This window comes from Octopus sinensis, linkage group LG10, assembly GCF_006345805.1.
Source record: "Octopus sinensis linkage group LG10, ASM634580v1, whole genome shotgun sequence".
NCBI lineage: Eukaryota > Metazoa > Mollusca > Cephalopoda > Octopoda > Octopodidae > Octopus > Octopus sinensis.
In genome coordinates, this window is record NC_043006.1 from 80,232,452 (window position 1) to 80,253,860 (window position 21,409).

General features: G+C 35.2%; 4 protein-coding genes across 5 annotated transcripts in view; all 4 read right to left on the reverse strand.

The window, feature by feature from the left end:
• The window catches only part of LOC115216264 (G-protein coupled receptor Mth2-like), a 100,318-nt gene that overhangs the window by 63,515 nt on the left and 15,394 nt on the right, over window positions 1-21,409 (reverse strand). The window lies entirely within an intron of this gene.
• Window positions 1,842-21,409, reverse strand: part of LOC115216265 (probable G-protein coupled receptor Mth-like 3) — a 25,101-nt gene continuing 5,533 nt past the window's right edge. Inside the window, exons 1-2 of one of the 2 annotated variants that reach the window (XM_036506851.1) lie at window positions 3,229-4,393; window positions 1,842-2,967 (exon numbers count right to left, since the gene is read on the reverse strand). In XM_036506851.1, the coding sequence (XP_036362744.1) occupies window positions 2,051-2,967; window positions 3,229-3,979 (1,668 nt within the window). In that variant the 5' untranslated portion in view covers window positions 3,980-4,393 and the 3' untranslated portion in view covers window positions 1,842-2,050. Of the gene's footprint in view, window positions 4,394-21,409 lie in introns of those variants that run through there. The other variant, XM_029785464.2, reaches the window with a different exon arrangement.
• LOC115216267 (latrophilin receptor-like protein A) lies at window positions 5,401-6,920 on the reverse strand. Its single transcript, XM_029785465.2, has one exon. It carries the CDS (start codon window positions 6,913-6,915, stop codon window positions 5,662-5,664), a length of 1,254 nt encoding a protein of 417 aa, XP_029641325.2. The 5' UTR covers window positions 6,916-6,920; the 3' UTR covers window positions 5,401-5,661.
• Window positions 14,416-15,739, reverse strand: LOC115216268 (latrophilin receptor-like protein A). Its single transcript, XM_029785466.2, has one exon. It carries the CDS (start codon window positions 15,671-15,673, stop codon window positions 14,510-14,512), a length of 1,164 nt encoding a protein of 387 aa, XP_029641326.2. The 5' UTR covers window positions 15,674-15,739; the 3' UTR covers window positions 14,416-14,509.

Sequence of the window (21,409 nt, forward strand, 5' to 3'; positions counted from 1 at the left end):
TGAGAGAGGGGTCGAAGGAGTAAAATTGAAAAATGTGACACAGACACACTGACATTCGCTTTTGCATTTGTTATTATATATTTATATGTGCAGATATGTATGTTTTGTTTTACGTATGGCTACTCATGCATATATTTGCATATCTGTACATATTCATATATACTTAAATGATAAAATACTGAAACGTTTTACAGATTTTTACAGTTCCAGTGATGGATTGGATCTGTAGTCTTCGAATCAGCTTTCTCCTTTCTGGTTTTGAGAAGCATAACTCCTCCAGGCTGTTTTTTTAGGCAGTGTGTTAAATATATCAGTGACCCAATAATTACAGGTATAAACCTAGTATGTATGTATGTATGTATGTATGTATGTATGTATGTATGTATGTATGTATGTATGTATGTATGTATGTATGTATGCATGTATGTATAAAACTTCTGACATGGCTAGATACCCACATCATAGATAGGATCTTACCAGAACCTCAGTGTGGCTGCAAACCAAACGGAAGTACAACAGATATCCACCCAGCTAGACAAGTTCAGGAAAGTGATTTGAAGAACAAAAAGCCTCTGTCTAGTGTTTGTCAATCTAACAAAAGCACTCGGCACTGTTTATCGTGATATACTTTGGGCTGGGCGATCATCAGCCGATTCGTCTGCCCTGACAGCATTGTGAAATAACTATGCTCCTTCCATGATGGTATGGAAGTTTCTTTAAATATAGGCGAGATTATAACATAGCCCCTTAAAATTAATAATGATGTCAAACAGGGTGACTATGTTACTCCAATACTATTTGCGATCTTCTTTTTGTATTACTGCACGCTTTCGGCGTTTTGTGGTAAAGACAACGTCTCTCCAGTCTTTTGTGCGTGACCTCATATATACCGTTGACACAGCACAGGTGACGTAAGACCTGGTGAATAGACTTTCACTCCATTGCCAGATCTTTCGCCTCATCATAATCCTTGACAAAACTGTAGTAATGCACAAACTTGTGCCTGGGTTGTCATACGTACAGCCAGTATGTATGTATCCATTTATCTGCCTACTTATCTGTGTTTGTGTACTTGTGTACGTGTATATATGTTTGTGTGTGTGTTTGTGTATGTGTTGAATATATCAAATCTTATTGACTCGGACGTCTTTTAATTATTGACCTTCGGAATCGCCAGAAAATTTTGAGGTAAAATGAAATCCGACAGGATTGAAACAACAGTAAGCATATAAGTAAAAATCGGAAACCAGTTAGTCTTGATTTTCATTTTGTCATATGGATGTCATTTGTCGAATAATGGAATTTTGTAGAAATTTTCGGATTAGCAAAGAAGCAGGGAATGTATACAATAACAACAACAACAAAAAAGAAAAAAACGAACACGTGACGTACATAGACACTTTATTTTGTACACACAATAAAATTATAATATGAAACATTATTAATAAACATATATTGAGTTTATGGTCGCATTATAAAGGCGTAAAATGATTAGTTTTGATGACATCAAGAACAATATAGTTTGTTGTAACATTATCTAAACTTAACCTTTGTTGGTATTTGTGTCGGTAAAGTTCTCTGGTAGGTAGAAGATATTTCACTCGATTTAGTGGAAGGCCATTTTGAAATTGCATATCATCTTTTAATTAAACTGCGACTGACGGTCTTTGATATCAGAAATGGTAAACTAATAAATACCCCAAGAAATATAGAATATGAGAGAAAGTTCTTCAATTTATATAATGGTATACAGGAATTGAATTGTCCATGTATACACACACACACACACACACACACACACACACACACACACACACACACACACATATGGAAACATACATACCGATATATGTATTTGTGCATACATATACATAAATACATATATCTTGATTCATTTTTTTGTACACACAATAGGTTTATATCATGAAATATTGTTATTAATGAACATATAGTAAGCATATTGTCCCATTATGAAGGCAGTAGTCATTGTCTTTGGATCTTATGCAGAACAAAAATATTAATTTCGTTCACCGAACAACAGTTATCCTATTCAAACGTAAGTTGTGTTGGTATTTGTGTGTGTCGATAAAATTCTGTGAGAAGTTGAAGATATCGCATTCGATTTGGTTTGAAGGTATTTTGAGATTGGACGATGTCTTTTAGTTATATGGTGGCAGACGGTTTTTGTTATCAGAAATGACAAACTAATAAATACGCCAAGAAAGGAATTTAAAATATAAAATATTAGAGAAAATTCTTCTATTTCTGTAATGACATGCAGGAATTGAAATGTCCATGTAAATCCCATAATAAAGAATAGCTTTATGCAAGCAATGAACTCCAGTTTATTATGTTTTGATAAATATTTCGCAGAAAGTTTGTTAGCCATATATAATCCTCTAGCAATGAGGATAAATGCAATGATATTTAAACATAAGATGATTATTACTGGGACTGAAAATAGCCACCGCACGCTTTTTCTGTTTGAAATCCAGCATGTACATTTACCATATTCTGGAGAAAGTCCATGATTTCCAGGTGTGTACTCTAATATCAGTGATACTGTTACAATTACAAGTGGACAGATCCAAGCATACAAGGAATACAATACAAGTCTCTTGGTACCTTTTCCTGAACTCCGATGTTGTATAAATCCCGAGAAGGTGTACCAGGCATTGCAGGACACAACATTCGTCCAGAAGAAAGTCGCTACAAAAGAATAATGTTTCAATATAGCCAAAGCTGTACATAGGACTGTAGAAGTAGTGACTTGTAATGAGATAAAAAGGAGAAGCTCAGCTATAAGCATGGCTGATAAAAGACTGATGAGTAATTTACCTGGTAAAGTACGGAGGTCAGGTATACAGAGATAAACTATAATAGTGATTGCTAGCGCTGGGATAGATATCACGAGGCCCACAAATGTGATATAATCTTCAGCTTCGGAATATTTTCCTAAGATATGAGCACCATTCTTTACGCAGATATTTATACCTTGAGAAGCACGAGTGAATTCTGATTGGTTTAGAAAACTATGGGTGTTCTTTAAGTAGAGAAGACCATCATTAGTGATGTAATACTCAGATTCATTTAATCTTGTTGTGATACAGTTTAGAATAGATTTAGGAGAGACTTGTGTAATTTTATTTAGCATTTCTTCATTTTTCAGGGCGAATAGACTTGCTAGAAGAAACTCCTGCAACTTACTTCTATCTGGAGGATTATATTTACGTATATTTCGTGTATTGGTGCCGCATTTGATATCGTCTGCTTCAATACCATTGCAAAGTGCACAGTAAATATTTCTAAACATTGTATTATTTGCGTTAACAAGTCTCATAGGCTTGTTCTCACATAGATTGTCTAATGTTTTATTGGTATTATGTAGCGCACACACTGAGACATAAGGAGTGCATCTATACAAATATTGGTTAAATTCATTTGAAGGTACTTGATTGTATATCTCACAGCTTTTATTATTAAAAATACATAAAATGTTATCAACAGTGATATTTGGAATATCATCCTTATAGAAACATTGGTAAGAAATCTTCCACAAAATATATTCTTCTCTGTGACACAGAGCACAATATAAGTTCCTATAGAGTTTTTTACTCGTTTTATCATGTAGTTGTTGGTCTGAGTTAGGATTTTCACAGTTGTTCACATGCTCCGTTACATCATAGTTAGTTGGACAGCGGTGAAATTGATAGTAAGTTCCACCATTAATATTGTTACAGCTGTAATACATTGAGGGATAGGGAGTCTCGAGGTCAGAAGCTGTGTGATTAAGACGGTCGGAACAACATTCATCGTATAAATAGCAGTCTTGCTGACATGAACAACGGTCTGTCCAAGGGCTTTCAGAACACAAAACCGGTGGGCAATTGAAGGCTTCTATTTTGTTTATAGCTGATATTGGAACGGCGTGGTTTATCAATAAGATGAATATTAAATAGCTTGTGGCGTATACTTCCATTATGTCTTATTGAAATGCGAAAATATTTGTATACCTGCAGATAAAGGAAAAAAATATGTATTCTTCTATTACACAAGGATATATTTTAAGTAGTCATATGTAAATGTTCCATGTGAATATCCTTAACATCAGGTACATGCATGAAGCGGTGTTTGATATATAGCGATATCGATTTTCTTAATGCAAAGTGCATGGGAACTGTATTTCTAAAAGGTTATCTGGTCATTTACTCTGAATTATTACTTCTATGCCTAGCGAAAATAGGTAGGTTTCTGAGATAAGGAGAGAGGTACGAGGAGAATAGACAGGTATAAATCTTGAAAGAATAAGGGATGTGGCTGATAATAGATAAAGTCAGGAAGAGGTAAAGTGAGTATTCGAGAAATGAGGGTGGGGCAGCTTCAGAGAAAGATATGTATGCACATATATATATGTATATATGGATACTTATACATGCCGATATATGTATTTCTACATACATGTAAATACATATACATACATACATACATACATACATACATACATACATACATACATACATATATATATACATCTTGACTCATTACGTTCTATTGGGTTGGCAACTAAGTTCTCGACGTTTTTTAAATTTTGAAATTTATTGTGTTTTTAAATTTTGGAACCATTTTTTTCGAGAATTCTAATTTTGAATCATTTTGGAATCTATTTTTTTTTTTTAATTTTTGTTTATTTTCAGATCATTAAAATGGAATGTCAAGTTAAGAAAAACGAGTAATTTCGACACCTTTTTGCTTTTAATCAAAGTTCTAAAGCCGCAAAAGCTGCTCGCGACAATTGTGCTGTGTATGGAGAGGGTGCCATAGCTGAAAAAGCAGCTCGTGACTGTTATGCGAAGTTAAAAAATGGAAATTGTAACCTCAAAGACGCACCTCGTTCTGGCCGCGCAGTTGAGTTCGATGAAGAGCCATGAAACCAACTTTTGCACGAAAATTCTCGTCAAACGACAAGGGAACTGGCTGAGAGAATGGAATGCTCCTACACTGCTGTAGAGAAACATCTTCACTCAATGGGAAAGGTTCAGAAGTATGGAGCATGGGTTCCGCATGCCTTAAGTGACATCAATAAAAATCAACGAGCTATTCAAGAGAAAAGACCTAATCGGCAACATGGAGTTCTTCTGCTGCACGACAACGTCCGCCCTCATATCGCCAATTTGACCAAGGAAGCCATTCAAACGCATGGCTGGGAAGTGCTGCTATAGCCGCCGTACTCTCCTGATTTGGAAGCAACAGATTTCCTCCTCTTTCGATCTCTTTCAAATGCTTTGCGCTGAGTTTTGTTCAATACTGATGCAGAATTGAGAGTTTGGTTGGATCAATTTTTCAAGTCGAAATCGGGCGATTTCGACCAACGAGGTATTGAAAATATTGTTGAACGTTGGGAAGAAGTTGTAAAGAACAAGGGTGAATACATTATAGATTAATTAGATGTTATTTTTTTTATTAAACATTAAAAAGAATTTAAATTTAAAAAAACGGCGGAAACTTAGTTGCCAACCCAAAACACACAATACGTTTATATCATGAAATATTGTTATTAATGAATATATAGTCAGTATATTGTCCCATTATGAAAGCCGTAAATATTGTCTATGGATTCTTTGAAGAACAATAAAATTCCTTTCGTTCACAAAACAAGTTGTACTATTCAAACGTAATTTTTGTTGGTATTTGTGTCGATAAAGTTCTCTGAGAAGTTGACGACATCTCACTTGATTCTGTGGGAGGCCATTTTGATATAGGACGAAATTTTTTAAGTATATTGCGGCAGACGATCTTTGTGAAGAGAAACGATAGGCAAATAAATAATCCAATAAAAGAATTTAAAATACAAAATATTAGAGAGAATTCTTCGATTTTTGTAAAAGTATACAGGAATGCAAATGTCCATGTAAGTCCCATAGTAAAAAACAGTTTTATGCAAACAATGATCTCCAATTTATTATGTTTTTTCAGATATTTCGCAGAAAGTTTGCTAGCCATATATAGCCCTCTGGCAGTGAGGATAAATGCTGTTATATTAAGACATAAAATGAGCATAACAGGGAATGCAAACAACCATAGCAGACTTTTACCATTTGTAATCCAGCAAATGCCATTTCCATATTCTGGAGAAAGTCCATGATTTCCAGGTATGTACTCAAATACCAGTGATATTGTTACTATTACAAGTGGACAAATCCAAGCATATAAGGAATACAATACAAATCTCTTGGTACCTTTCCCTTTACTTCGAAGTAGTGTAAGTCCTGAGAAAGTGTACGAGGCATCGAATGATAAAACATTCATCCAGAAGAAACTCGCTAGAAAAGAATAATGTATCACTATAGCTAAAGATTTACACAGAACTGTAGATGCAGTGACTTGTGATGAGATAAGAAAGAGAAGCTCAGCTACAAACAATGCTGATAAAAGACTAACGAGTAATTTACCTGGTAAGGTACGGAGATCAGGTATGCAGAGATAGACTATAATAGAGATTGCTAGAGCTGGGATAGAAAATATAAGCCCTACTAACGTGATATAAGATTCAGCTTCGGAATACTTTCGTAATACATTGATAAGATTTTTTACACAGATGATTATTGTACCATTTTCATCGAAACTGAATTCTGATTGGTTCAGTAAACGATGGGTATTATTTAAGTATAGAAGACCATCATTAGTGATGTGATATTCAGATTCATTTAGACCTGTTGTTGTACAGTTTAGTTGAGGGTGGTAGATAACTTGTCGACATTGCTTTGTATTCATATCGTAGACTGCATTCTTCGGACAGGAGGGTAGTCGGAGAACAGTATTTCCTTCGTTTTTATTTATATTTTGTATTTCTATGGAATTGGTATTGAAATTAAAAACTGCGGTTAGAGAAAATCCGTTGGCTGAAAATGGAATCATTCTCATTTCATATATGTCACACTGGATATCGTCAGCTTCATTACCATTACAAAGTGCACAGTAAACATTTCTAAAGGCTGTATTATTTGCGTTAACAATTCTCGTTGGCTTGTTCTCACATAGATGTTCTAATGTTTTATTGGTATTATGTAGCGCACACACTGAAACATAAGGAGTGCATCTATACAAATATTGGTTAAATTCATTTGAAGGTACTTGTTTGTATATCTCACAGCTTTTTTTATTAAAAGTGTATAAAAAGTTATCAACAGTGATATTTAGAATATCATCCTTATAGAAACATTGGTAAGAAATCTTCCACAAAATATATTCTTCTCCGTGACAGAGAGCACAATATAAATTTCTATAGAGTTTTTTACTTGTTTTACCAAAAGCAGGTACATCATGTAGTTGTTGGTCTGAGTTAGGATTTTCACAGTTGTTCACATGCTCCGTTACATCATAGTTAGTTGGACAGTGATGAAATTGATAGTAAGTTCCACCATTAATATTGTTACAGCTGTAATACATTGAGGGATAGGGAGTCTCGAGATCAGAAGCTGTGTGATTAAGACGGTCGGAACAACATTCATCGTATAAATAACAGTCTTGCTGACATGAACAACGGTCTGTCCTGGGGCTTTTAGAGCACAAAACCGGCGGGCAATTGACGGGTTCAGTTATGTTTATAGTTGATGTTTGAACTGTGTGGGTTATCAGTAAGATGAACATTAAAAAGCTTGTGACAAATATTTCCATTATGTCCTGATGAAATGCAAAACTATTTTTTCTGGTAATCATATTCTAACTTGTCTTTGACAGATTGATCCGTAGGAAATGTTGAAGTTCATGATTAAGTAAATTAAGGTTAAATATTTCGCTTCGAAACTGTAGAAAACAATGCAGAATTTATTGAAATCTTGAATTGCGTATACCTGCAGATAAAGGAAAAAAGCATGTACTCTACTAGAGTATGATATTACACAAGGTTATGTTTTAAGTGTTCATGTGAATAGACTACTCAAACGCTCTATGCGAATACCCTTAACATCAGGTGTGTGTATAAAGCGGGCTTTATATATCGATTTTCATATTCCAAACTGCCATCCTAACTATATTTCTACAAGGTTATTTACTCTGAATCATTACTTATTTATAATTCACTCACACTCACACACACACACACACACACACATACACCGAAAATGAAATCGTAAAAACTAAGTATTATATTTCGTAATGTATAAAGTTGGGATACAAAACGGTAGAATTATTAGCTCAACAACCTTTCACCTGAAAAATTTAACGATTTTTTTCCCACTACCAATATTCATTTTCTTTGATAAAAGAAGATTTTGCTCGTTATCACAAGGAGGTTTAACTCACCATAATAATAAAGAAGACCATTTACTGTGGAGTATTTTAATGTATTATTTCTAAAACAAGATTCTCAAAAATGACTGAAAATACTAGTAAAATAGCATTGCATGTGTTACTCATGTATAATGATTATAAGACAACATTATCCAATGTGGGGGACTTGGTTCCTATCTTACAAGAAGCTCTTGACCGGAGATGCAAGTGAATTTGATGTGTAGACGTGTCTTTTTCGAAGACGGCGCAGTAACACGGCTCCGATCAGACATCTTTCTGCAGTTCCCGAGTACATTTCTCCGACCAGACATCTTACTGTTCAAGAGTGCTCAACGGATAATCGTGCTAAACTGACAGATTTGATATTTCTAATGAACTGAATAACACTAAATATCAGGTCTTGGCTGACGAGGATCTTGTGAAAGATGGTAAGAGACCTCATTGCCTTTTGAAATTGGCAGTCAGTTTTGTGAGTAAGATCTTGAGTCCTAAACAAACATTGGTTTGGAACATAAACATCAGAAGAAAGAAGCCAATGACTAGCCTTGGAATCTAAAATTAGTTTAAGATGGTTGTGGTTGTCTAGAGACTACAGATGTTACCCTTATGCCACTCAGGCAAAGTATAAGCAAAGTATAGGCTGAAAGGCTGACGCGGAGACACTTGCTGAAGATGGAGAAGAGCAAGCATCATTGCAACAGCTTTAGTCATCATTATCGGAAGAGCTCATCACTTCTTCCGATATCCCTGCAGTTTCTGTGCTGGACAAAGCATCTCTGACGATTATTTCACCTGACAAACATGAGAAATATTATGATTCCGAAATCAGACGATTATTTTAAATATTTTAGTAGACAAAATCTCTCTGAATCGAACAGATATTCAATTGATGTGCCATTCATTGAGATTTTGCTTCTAAGACGATGCAGTATGATGCAGTTATGCTTTTAAAGACTGGCACTTATTTTACCGGTTTGTGTTACAGTAAAGTAAACAAATTAATAACGGCTGCGAGGCAGTGGTGGGTGACAAGCTCAAGCATGCAGGCACACACACGCACACACGCACACACACACATGCACACACACACAGAGTCACGCGCATGCACTCACACATAGACATACACTTTCATACACACACACACATACACTTATGTATACATATACACCACAGATTTCTTTCAGTTTCTTCGCATCAAATCCATTCAAAAGGCTTTGGTCACTCTGGGGATACAGTAGAGGACACTTATCCACTTATCCAAGGTACCACACAATGAGATTAACCTGTAATCATGTAGTTGGGAAGTATATTGGTCACCAAACAGCTATCTATACAGGCCTTGTTCGGTACGAGGCACTGAAGAGTCACAATAATGACGAAACATCGGTGTATGTCGTTCGGAAAAGGGACCTGATGTGAGTTGTCTTCCTTGCCTATGATTTACTTTCGGGTATTTTTAATACCAGGCGCATTGAGAATATATCCTCTTACGTTTCCCGTGTGTGTGTTCGATTTTGTTTATATATCTCGGGATGCTTCTAATTCATATTTGAATATTTTCTATGGCATGAAACGTTGGGACATACCAGTAGATGGTTTGTAAACCGTTTAGCATATAGTCATACTCGGCGGTATGGCTTAGTTCGGTACGAGGGATTGAAAAGTCACAACAATGAGCAAACCTCGATGTCTATCGCTTCGAGAAGGAACTTGCTATGAGATGTCTCGCTTGCTTATGACTTACTTTCAGGTTTTAACACCAAGAGTATAGAGAATATATTCTCTTATGCATAAAACGCAGCCGAACCACGAGTTGACAACACACTCCTTGCGTATGTGTGTTGGATTTTGCTTATATATATATATATATATAACAAAGTGGAGTTGTGGGGTACCGCACGAGTGGAATTATATACGAAAGAAGGTTTGAAAATGCAATTTAAAAGATGTTTATTTACTTTACCGGTTTCACTCTTTGGAAAAAGATTGTCAAAAGTAACATGTGGAAGTTTGGTTGCGTTAATTATTGGTTGTTGCAAATTGCTACATTACATATATATATACAGTCTTTGGTAACAGGGACATGTTAAGGACATAAAAAAGTTCAACAAGTTCCTTAAAATATTGGGCACAAAAGATTACATAAATGATCGTTCTCAAGGACATACTTAAGATAGTTTCCAGAAGGAATTGATATTGGTACTGTATCTGTATATTCAAACATGCACAGAATATTGGTTGACACAGAGTACTATAATCCATATAAATATACAGTCTTTGGTGACAACAGTATGTTGAGAATATAAAAAAGTTTAACAAGCTCATTGAAATAATGGGCAGAAAAGGTTAAAACAAATATATTATACATCTCAAGGTAATTTCCAGGAGGAATTATTAAAAAAGGTTCAGTATACACATACAGAATATTATGAGTTCAAAAAGATTTACATTAAAATAGTGGTGAAGTTAAAACTAACCTGTCCGTTTTAGGGGAAATATGGAACTGAAAAGAATGTACCCTTTTTTTCTTCTTTTGTTTTTTTTTGGCTCTCCTTCAAGCATCAATGATTTTGGGGTCAGGATGAGGTGAGTGTGTGTGTCTTTGTGTGTATGTGTGTGTGCATACATACATATGTGGTGTGAATAGATGTGTCTATGTGTCTGTAAGATTTGGTAGGATGGTGTCTGTTTGTCAACCGCGTGTGTGGTTGTCTTGGTGTTGTGTGTGTGTGTGTGTGTGTATGCATGTATGTGTGTGGATGGCATTTGGCATTGTGCTGCGTGTGTATGTGTGTCTGTATGGAGGTGAGATTGGTGTGAGTGTGTGTGTCCCTGTGTGTGTGCATATATATGTATACATGTGTCTGTGTGTGTGTGGGGGTTGTTTTTGATTGGTTCCAGGGTGGTGTAAATAGATGTGTGTTGTTTAAAGAATTTTTTGGGGTAGGATGGTGTGTGTATATGTGTGCCCCCCGTGTGCGCGTGTGTGCGCGTATGTGTGTGGTTAATGTCCATCAGTGTGCTGCGCGTGCGCTAGTGTGCATGTGTCGGCTCGCATGCGTGTCCATGTCTGTTGGGTGCATCCGTGCACATGTGCCCTGCGTGTGTTGGCACTGAGTATGTGCCCGTGTGTGTGTGTGCACACAGCGTGGGTGCACGCGTCCCTGTGTGCGTATATACATGCACACACGCGTCTAGGCGTGTGTGCGGGCCATACACACACACTACATATACATATATATACATACACACACACACACATCATACATATACATACCACACACACACACATCAGACACACACACACACACCACACACACACACAACACACATACACATATAATATACACACATACAATATACACACACACAACACACACATATACAATACACACACACACAACGCACACACATACAATACACACACACACACACACAAATATAACATATATATATATATATAATATACATATATATAACACACACACACAACACACACACACACACATATAACAACACACACACAACACACACACACATACATACACAATATATATACAACACATATACACCTAACACATATATACATATAACATATATACACAATACATACATATAATGTATATATATAGACAATGCATATACATATATACATATATATATATATATATATATATATATATATGTTTACATACACATACATAAATATACCACATATACACACAATATACATACATACAATGTATATATATACATATACACATACATATAACATATATACACATAACATACACATACACAATGCATACATATATATGCATATAATGTATATACATGTATACATGTATATACAACACACATACAATATACATATATACAATGCATATATACACATACATATACACATAATGTACACATACATATACAACACACATACATATAATATACATATACACAATGCATATATATATATATATACATATATATACATACACATATATATAATGCAGACACACACACACAATATGCATACATATAACGTACACTCACATATACATATACATACTACACACACACACAATGCATTCACATATACACATATACAATGCATACACATACATATATATATACATACATATATACATATATCCAACATATATACACATATAAATACATACACACACAATGCATACACACACACATACACACAACGCACACGCACACACACACAACACACACATACATACATAACATACATATATATAATACATGCGTGTGTGTGCCGCGTATGTGTGTGGTCAATGTCTGCTAGTGTGCCCTATGTGTGCTGATGCGTGCATGTGTCTGCTTGCATGATACGGTGCGAGTGTACGTGTGTCTTTGTGTGTTTGTTTTGGATGTGTGCCTGGTGGGTATGTTAGAGTATGTTTAGTTGTGGTCTGTATTTTTGAATAAGATTACTTTCCCTATTTATTCGTGTTTGGTCTGTGGTGTTGTCCGAGCATTGGTATAGTGGGAAGTACAAGTGGATAGTTATATGTGGGAGAATGCGGGTAGACAGGTATTAGCAAGCATTGGAGATTGGTAGTTAGCAGCTCTGCACATGGGGGTTTGTTGGTGACGGTGACCTTGGTGCAACCGGTGCAAGGGAACAGATGGTACTAAGGGGGTGCATCCGAGTTCTCGGCGGCCAGTGGCTTGAAATTTAGTAGAAGGGCATACCTCTAGTGAGACCAATAGCATAGACCGTATTCCTTGTTGATAGAAACTGCGCGTTAGTAGAGGATGTGCAATTTTTCGCGGAGGCAATGCTGGCAATTAGGGAAGTCGGCTGACTATGGTGGCGCTCTGGAGACAACAGCCCTTTTCATGCTGGCTGTTTTGTCTCGTAGGTCACGGAGTCTCCAGTGAAAGCGCGACAGTTAATTGGAATTCTCTCTGTCCTTGGATCTAAATGAGAGCGTGTGATGGGAATACCATTGGGCTGTCATACCCGAATAGTGCCTAGTGACGTCATCGGATGGTATAATGGTGACCCTGTATACTATAGCACTTGAGAGGCAGGATCATTCTAAGGGACAGGGAATGGAGTTTCGGAAGTTTCAGGTTGGGGTTGAGGTTTATGCGGGTGCATTTTTACGTCTGTTGATCCGTACGATTTTAGATGCAATGTTTTCTAAGCAGGAGTAGCTCACGTTGACATTATAGAGGTTGAAGAGTTTGTTATAAGTATGGCTTCTGGAGAAACGTTTCTTAGACAAAGACAGGAAACCCATGTCTACGTTAGTAGGAACTTCTAGGTTGAATGGGGTGCGGTTATACTAGATAATCTTCTTTTTCCTAATTCCCTTGGAGTGAGGAGAGTGGGTTTGGGGATTGTCCACACACGTGAGCTTATCGCAAAACCACTTCTAGCGAAAGCGTCATTGTGGTGCGCGGAGGTCCTATTAGAGATCTCCCTGCTGGACGAGAGTTTAGGTACGCATTTGCTAATGCCTGAAATAAGGTTTCTAATTACAGCGGGGTAGGGGTTTTGGGATCTTGTAGATGTATACTGTAGGCTTCCTGTAGGAGTAGTACTTGCCCGTGTTTAGGTCGACTGTAGTCAGTTTGGTGGTAAACTGTAGGGACATACAGAACTCTGTGAAAATTTTTATCAAGTCTTTCCTGAACCTGTCCATGGTATGGCTATTCATATGGCTTGAGATAGCCAGGCTCTCATCCCTCTAGAGGGCCAACCTATGTGAATGGCTACGCCACTTGGTCCATGGTATGGCTATTCATATGGCTTAAGATAGCCAGGCTCTCATCCCTCTAGAGGGCCAACCTATGTGAATGGCTACGCCACTTGAGGGTTTTAATGATTTAAACCTCGTTAAAATTCCCTATAGAGAAATCGAAAAATAGATCGCCATCATGCTTCACTGAGAAGGAATCGTCATAGACCAGAATGGACTTTAAGGTATTCATCATGATGATGATAATGATATATATATATATATGTACACTAATATATGTATCAATACTTACATATAAGTACGTACACGTGCCTACATCTAGACGCTTGACTTGTACAGACAATACATTTAAAATATGAAAATTTATAATTGATAAACATACTGGGTATATTGTCTCATCATAGTGGCTGTTAATATTGTTAGACTTTGTTTGCTTCAAGAACAATAAAATTCGTTTCGTTCACGGAACAACATTTCTTGTACTATTCAAAAGTAACTTTTGTTGGTATTTGCGTTGATAATGTTCTCCGAGAAGTTGAAGATATCTCACTCGATTTGGTGGAAGGCCATTTTGAAATATGACGAAATCTTTTAAATATATTGCGGCAGACGATCTTTGTGAAGAGAAATGATAGGCAAATAAATAATCCAATAAAAGAATTTAAAATACAAAATATTAGAGAGAATTCTTCGATTTTTGTAAAGGTATACAGGAATGCAAATGTCCATGTAAGTCCCATAATAAAAAATAATTTTATACAAACAATGAAATCCAATTTGTTATGTTTTTTCAGATATTTCGCAGAAAGTTTGCTAGCCATATATAGCCCTCTGGTAGTGAGGATAAATGCTGTTATATTAAGACATAAAATGAGCATAACAGGGAATGCAAACAACCATAGCAGACTTTTACCATTTGTAATCCAGCAAATGCCATTTCCATATTCTGGAGAAAGTCCATGATTTCCAGGTATGTACTCAAATATCAGTGATATTGTTACTATTACAAGTGGACAGATCCAAGCATACAAAGAATACAATACAAATCTCTTGGTACTATTTCCTTTATTTCGAAGTTGTGTGAATCCTGAGAAAGTGTACGAGGCATCGAATGATAAAACATTCATCCAGAAGAAACTCGCTAGAAAAGAATAATGTATCATTATAGCTAAAGATTTACACAGAACTGTAGATGCAGTGACTTGTGATGAAATAAGAAAGAGAAGCTCAGCTACAAATAATGCTGATAAAAGACTAATGAGTAATTTACCTGGTAAGGTACGGAGAGCAGGTATACAGAGATAGACCATAATAGTGATTGCTAGAGCTGGGATAGAAAATATAAGCCCTACTAACGTGATATAAGATTCAGCTTCGGAATACTTTCGTAATACATTGATAATATTTTTTACACAGATAATTATTGTACCATCTTCATCGAAGCCGAAATCTGATTGATTCAGCAAACGATGAGTATTATTCAGGTAGAGAAGACCATCATTAGTGATGTAATACTCAGATTCATTTAATCTCGTTGCAGTACAATTTAGAGTAGAATTATAGGATACTTGTCGACATTGCTTTGTATTCATATCGTAGACAGTATTTTTCACACAAGAATCCTTGATTAAAATTTCCTTTTGCATTTCTTTAGATTTGTCAGAGGCATCAAAAATGTCCGTTAGAGTTATGTCTATATCCAGAAAAGAAGGATTTGGTATGTCGCAATGGATATCGTCAATTTCAAAACCATTGCAAAGTGCACAGTAAATATTTCTAAAGTCCGTATATTTGCGGTAACAAGACTCATACCATTGTTCTTGCATAGATTCTCCAATGTTTTATTGGGATTATTTAGCGTACACTCTGAAATATAAGGAGCGCATTTGTATAGATATTGGTTAATTTCGCGTGAAGAGACTTGCTTTTCTACCTCAACGCTTTCGATACTGAAAGTCATATCCCCAGCGAAATATGGGTAAGAAACATTCCACAAAATATATTCTTCTCCGTGACAGAGAGCACAATATAAGTTCCTATAGAGTTTTTTACTCGTTTTACCAAAAGCAGGTACATCATGTAGTTGTTGGTCTGAGTTAGGATTTTCACAGTTGTTCACATGCTCCGTTACATCATAGTTATTTGGACAGCGGTGAAATTGATAATAATTTCCACCATTAATATTGTTACAGCTGTAATACATTGAGGGATAGGGAGTCTCGAGGTCAGAAGCTGTGTAATTAAGACGGTCGGACAACATTCATCGTATAAATAGCAGTCTTGCTGACATGAACAGCGTTCTGTCCTGGGGCTTTCAGAACACAAAACTGGTGGACAATTGAAGGGTTCAGTTGTGTTTATAGTTGATGTTTGAACTGTGTGGTTTATCAGTAAGATGAACATTAGAAAGCCTGTGACAAATATTTCCATTATGTCTTGTCAAAAAACAATAATTTATTTTCTGGTAATTATATCTTAGCTTGTCTTTGATAGAACAATCCGTGAGAAATCCTGACGTTAATAAATTAATCCCCAAGATTAAATATTTCGCTTTCACTTTTAGATTTGACTTTGAGGACAATGCAAACTTTTTGCAATCTGAAACATTGAGGAATTGGAGTTCAAATTTTGTATACCTGTAGATAAAGGAAAAATATGTACTGTACTAGAGTATAATATTAAACAAGGATATGTTTTAAGTATTCATATCAATAGCCTTATCAATTGTTCCGTGCGAATATCCTTAACATCAGGCCTTTGGTATACATCGATATTCTTATTACAAACTGCCATTTTAACTATATTTCTAAAAGGCTATCAGTTCAATAAATCTAAATCATTAGTTATATGCCTAAAGAAGTTTTGTTAATAAATCTTTCACAATATTAGGTGTTACTTGGATTGACATCTAGATGGTACATATCATAATTATAACTAAGTATTACGTTTGGGAATGTATAACGTTGGGATACAAAAGAGTTATTAGGGCAATAACCCAACGATTGTTACCTCTACTGATATGCCTGTTTTCGTTGACTTCCCCTTACCCTTTGTTGCTTTTCTGCGCCAGTTGCCTTCTTTGGTTTGTATTTCCGTTCGTTAATTTCATCCACTGTGCGCTAGTTTGCGGTAACATCCCGTAATGACTTCTTTTCATCCACAACTTTTCTAGCGGCTCTCTCTATAACATCAGGAGGGGTACCCCCCCCACTTGTAGTTTTCCTTTTGTAATTTCTAGACATGGCATGTTAAACTGAAATAGAAGGAGTAAGTCGTTATATGCCTGGGGTAAGTTGATATATTGTAACAATTAGCCCCGACCATGGATTTCTGGAGATTACCTCGTACACAGCACTAACAATGTATGGCATTCACGACACATCTTTATGTATCGAAGGCAACTTTCAGCACTTTCTAATGAGCCACAAACTACTTCAGTAACACCACTTGTGCATTAGTACTTAAGGAAATAACTTTAGAATGAAGGATAGCAGAAACACTTAGCAGATGCTATATGAGGAACTTGTGAATGTATATTTATATACTTATATACTTATATATATATATATATATATATATTATATATATATATATATATATATATATATATATATAATTTTATTTATTAGGGAATAAAAATTCCGGCATCACAGGGGTTCAAATTATTCTCAATGGGGAAATATATATGTTATTTAGAGATAGTAGTCCCCCTTCATCACACCATATAAAATAATTTTAATTTAATACTTACTATTCATTTCTCAGCTACACGTGTTTCTTGAGGGTCTTTTACGGTTCCTTAATCACGCAGTTTTTACAGGAACCTTTCTTAAAATATAACCCCAATCATCAGGTTTATAAGTAATAGTTTAAAAGTAGCAGGAAGTAGGTGGATGTGTAGATGTTCGCCGAGCCTTGCGGCGTTAACGTCCATGGTAGTCAACGGTATTTTGTACATATATTTTACAACAATTCTTTTACATTACCCTTAAGTTATTAAACTCTAATTTTTACTTTGTAAATTTCTAATTTCTATCATTCGTATCATTTGCATTTTGTTTTTCGTACTTGTGGATGTCCACTTTTAACTATAGTTTTTATTTGAATATATTTATTTGTCATTGCTTTCATTATCATATCATCAGAAATATATATTTTATTTTTATCCCTACATATTATTAATTTTATATGAATGTTTATAGACATAAGTTACGTGAGAATTTAGGTCTTGTAAATTATTATTTTTTATTTTTTATTCTTTTATCTTTTATTTTTATTATTTTATTTTTATTAATTCTATTTGAATTAAATATAGCTTGTATAGTAAGGTCCTGCGAATATATTTACACATACACATATTTATGTGTTAAAATAAAGATTTAGTATGATAAAGCTACTTAGAGGCCTGATGATTGGGGTTACATTTTAAGAAAGGTTCCTGTAAAACGCTGCGTGCTTAAAAAACCGTAAAAGAACCTCAAGAAACACGTGTAGCTGAGAAATGAGTAGTAAGTATTAAATTAAAATTCATTTATATGGAGTGTGATGAAGGGGACTACTATCTCTAAATAATATATATATATATATATATATATTCATGTATATATATTCATGTATATATACATATATATATATGTATGTATATATATATATATATATATATATATGTATATATGTATGTATATATATATACATACATACACACACGCATATATATATATATATATATCTTTTATCTTTTACTAGTTTCAGCCGAGGGCTGAGTTCAAGCTTATGCACCACCTGCTTTTTACGCGGTGTTGTCTCGTACACACACAGACTTACATCCTCGCGTGCGCGCACCCACAATCACACACTCATACGTTCTCACTCTTATATACAGTATAAACACATATGCGAACAGTCAAAACAAATAAGAGCAAAGGTGCACGCGCACATCCGCACAAGCATACAGCTACAAGGATATACGTGCACACATACATATAGATACCGCTATATATATATATATGTGTATCAATAAGTACATGGAAGTTCATGCATATACGTACACCATGATTATTTTGTACAGTCAATACATTCATAATATGAAGCATTATTATTAATGAATATATAGTCAGTATATTGTCCCATTACGAAAGCGGAAAATATTGTTTCACTTTTTATCAAATGCTATAAAGTTCGTTTCGTTCTCCGAACAACAAGTGTACTATTCAAACGAAACTTTTGTTGGTATTTGTGTCGATAAAGTTTTCTGAGAAGTTGAAGATATCTCACTCGATTCTACGCGAAGCCATTTTGAAATATGACGAAATCTTTTAAACGTATTGCGGCAGACGATCTTTGTGAAGAGAAATGATAGACAAATAAATAATCCAATAAAAGAATTTAAAATACAAAATATTAGAGAGAATTCTTCGATTTTTGTAAAGGTATACAGGAATGCAAATGTCCATGTAAGTCCCATAATAAAAAACAGTTTTATACAAACAATGAAATCCAAATTGTTATGTTTTTTCAGATATTTCGCAGAAAGTTTGCTAGCCATATATAGTCCTCTGATAGTGAGGATAAATGCTGTTATATTAAGACATAAAATGAGCATAACAGGGAATGCAAACAGCCATAGCAGACTTTTACCATTTGTAATCCAGCAAATGCCAATTCCATATTCTGGAGAAAGTCCATGATTTCCAGGTGTGTACTCAAATATTAGCGATATTGTTACTATTACAAGTGGACAGATCCAAGCATATAAAGAATACAATACAAATCTCTTGGTACCTTTCCCTTTACTTCGAAGTAGTGTAAGTCCTGAGAAAGTGTACGAGGCATCGAATGATAAAACATTCATCCAGAAGAAACTCGCTAGAAAAGAATAATGTTTCACTATAGCTAAAGATTTACACAACACTGTAGATGCAGTGACTTGTGACGAGATAAGAAAGAGAAGCTCAGCTACAAACAATGCTGATAAAAGACTAATGAGTAATTTACCTGGTAAGGTACGGAGATCAGGTATACAGAGATAGACATAATAGTGATTGCTAGAGCTGGAATAGAAAATATAAGCCCTACTAAGGTGATATAAGATTCAGCTTCGGAATACTTTCGTAATACATTGATAAGATTTTTTACGCAGATGATTATTGTACCATCGTCATCGAAGCCGAAATCTGATTGATTCAGCAAACGATGGGTATTATTTAAGTATAGAAGCCCATCATTAGTGATGTGATATTCAGATTCATTTAATCTCGTTGCAGTACAATTTAGAGTAGAATTATAGGATACTTGTCGACATTGCTTTGTATTCATATCGTAGACAGTATTTTTCACACAAGAATCCTTGATTGAAATTTCCTTTTGCATTTCTTTAGATTTGCCAGAGGCATCAAAAATGCCCGTTAGAGGTTCGTCTAAATTCACCAAACGAGGATGAACATATATTGGTATGTCGCAATGGATATCGTAAATTTCAAAACCATTGCAAAGTGCACAGTAAATATTTCTAAAGTCCGTATAATTTGCGGTAACAAGTCTCATACCATTGTTCTTGCATAGATTCTCCAATGTTTTATTGGGATTATTTAGCGTACACTCTGAAATATAAGGAGCGCATTTGTATAGATATTGGTTAATTTCGCGTGAAGAGACTTGCTTTTCTACTTCAACACTTTCGATACTAAAAGTCATATCCCCAGAGAAATATGGTTTAGAAACATTCCACAAAATATATTCTTCTCCGTGACAGAGAGCACAATATAAGTTCCTATAGAGTTTTTTACTCGTTTTACCAAAAGCAGGTACATCATGTAGTTGTTGGTCTGAGTTAGGATTTTCGCAGTTGTTCACATGCTCCGTTACATCATAGTTATTTGGACAGCGGTGAAATTGATAATAAGTTTTACCATTAATATAGTTACAGCTGTAATACATTGAGGGATAGGGAGGCTCGAGGTCAGAAGCTGTGTGATTAAGACGGTCGGAACAACATTCATCGTATAAATAGCAGTCTTGCTGACATGAACAACGGTCTGTCCTGGGACTTTCAGAACACAAAGCTGGTGGACAATTGAAGGGTTCAGTTGTGTTTATAGTTGATGTTTGAACTGTGTGGTTTATCAGTAAGATGAACATTAGAAAGCTTGTGACAAATATTTCCATTTTGTCTAGTGGAAATCCCAAAAAAAAAAAAAAAAAAGAAATTTCTGGTAATTATATCCTAGCTTGTCTTCGATAGATTAGTCCGTGAGAAATGCTGATAATCATAATTAAATTTCGCTTCCACTTTAGATTGACGTTGAGGACAATGCGGAATTTATTGAAAACTGAAACTTTGAAGAATTGGAGTTGAAGTTTTGTATACCTGGAGATAAAGAAAA

Excerpts from the sequence above, each read along its gene's own strand:
- LOC115216267 (XM_029785465.2), bottom strand. The coding sequence starts at position 6,915 with ATGATTCCATTTTCAGCCAACGGATTTTCTCTAACCGCAGTTTTTAAT.
- LOC115216268 (XM_029785466.2), bottom strand. The coding sequence starts at position 15,673 with ATGCAAAAGGAAATTTTAATCAAGGATTCTTGTGTGAAAAATACTGTC.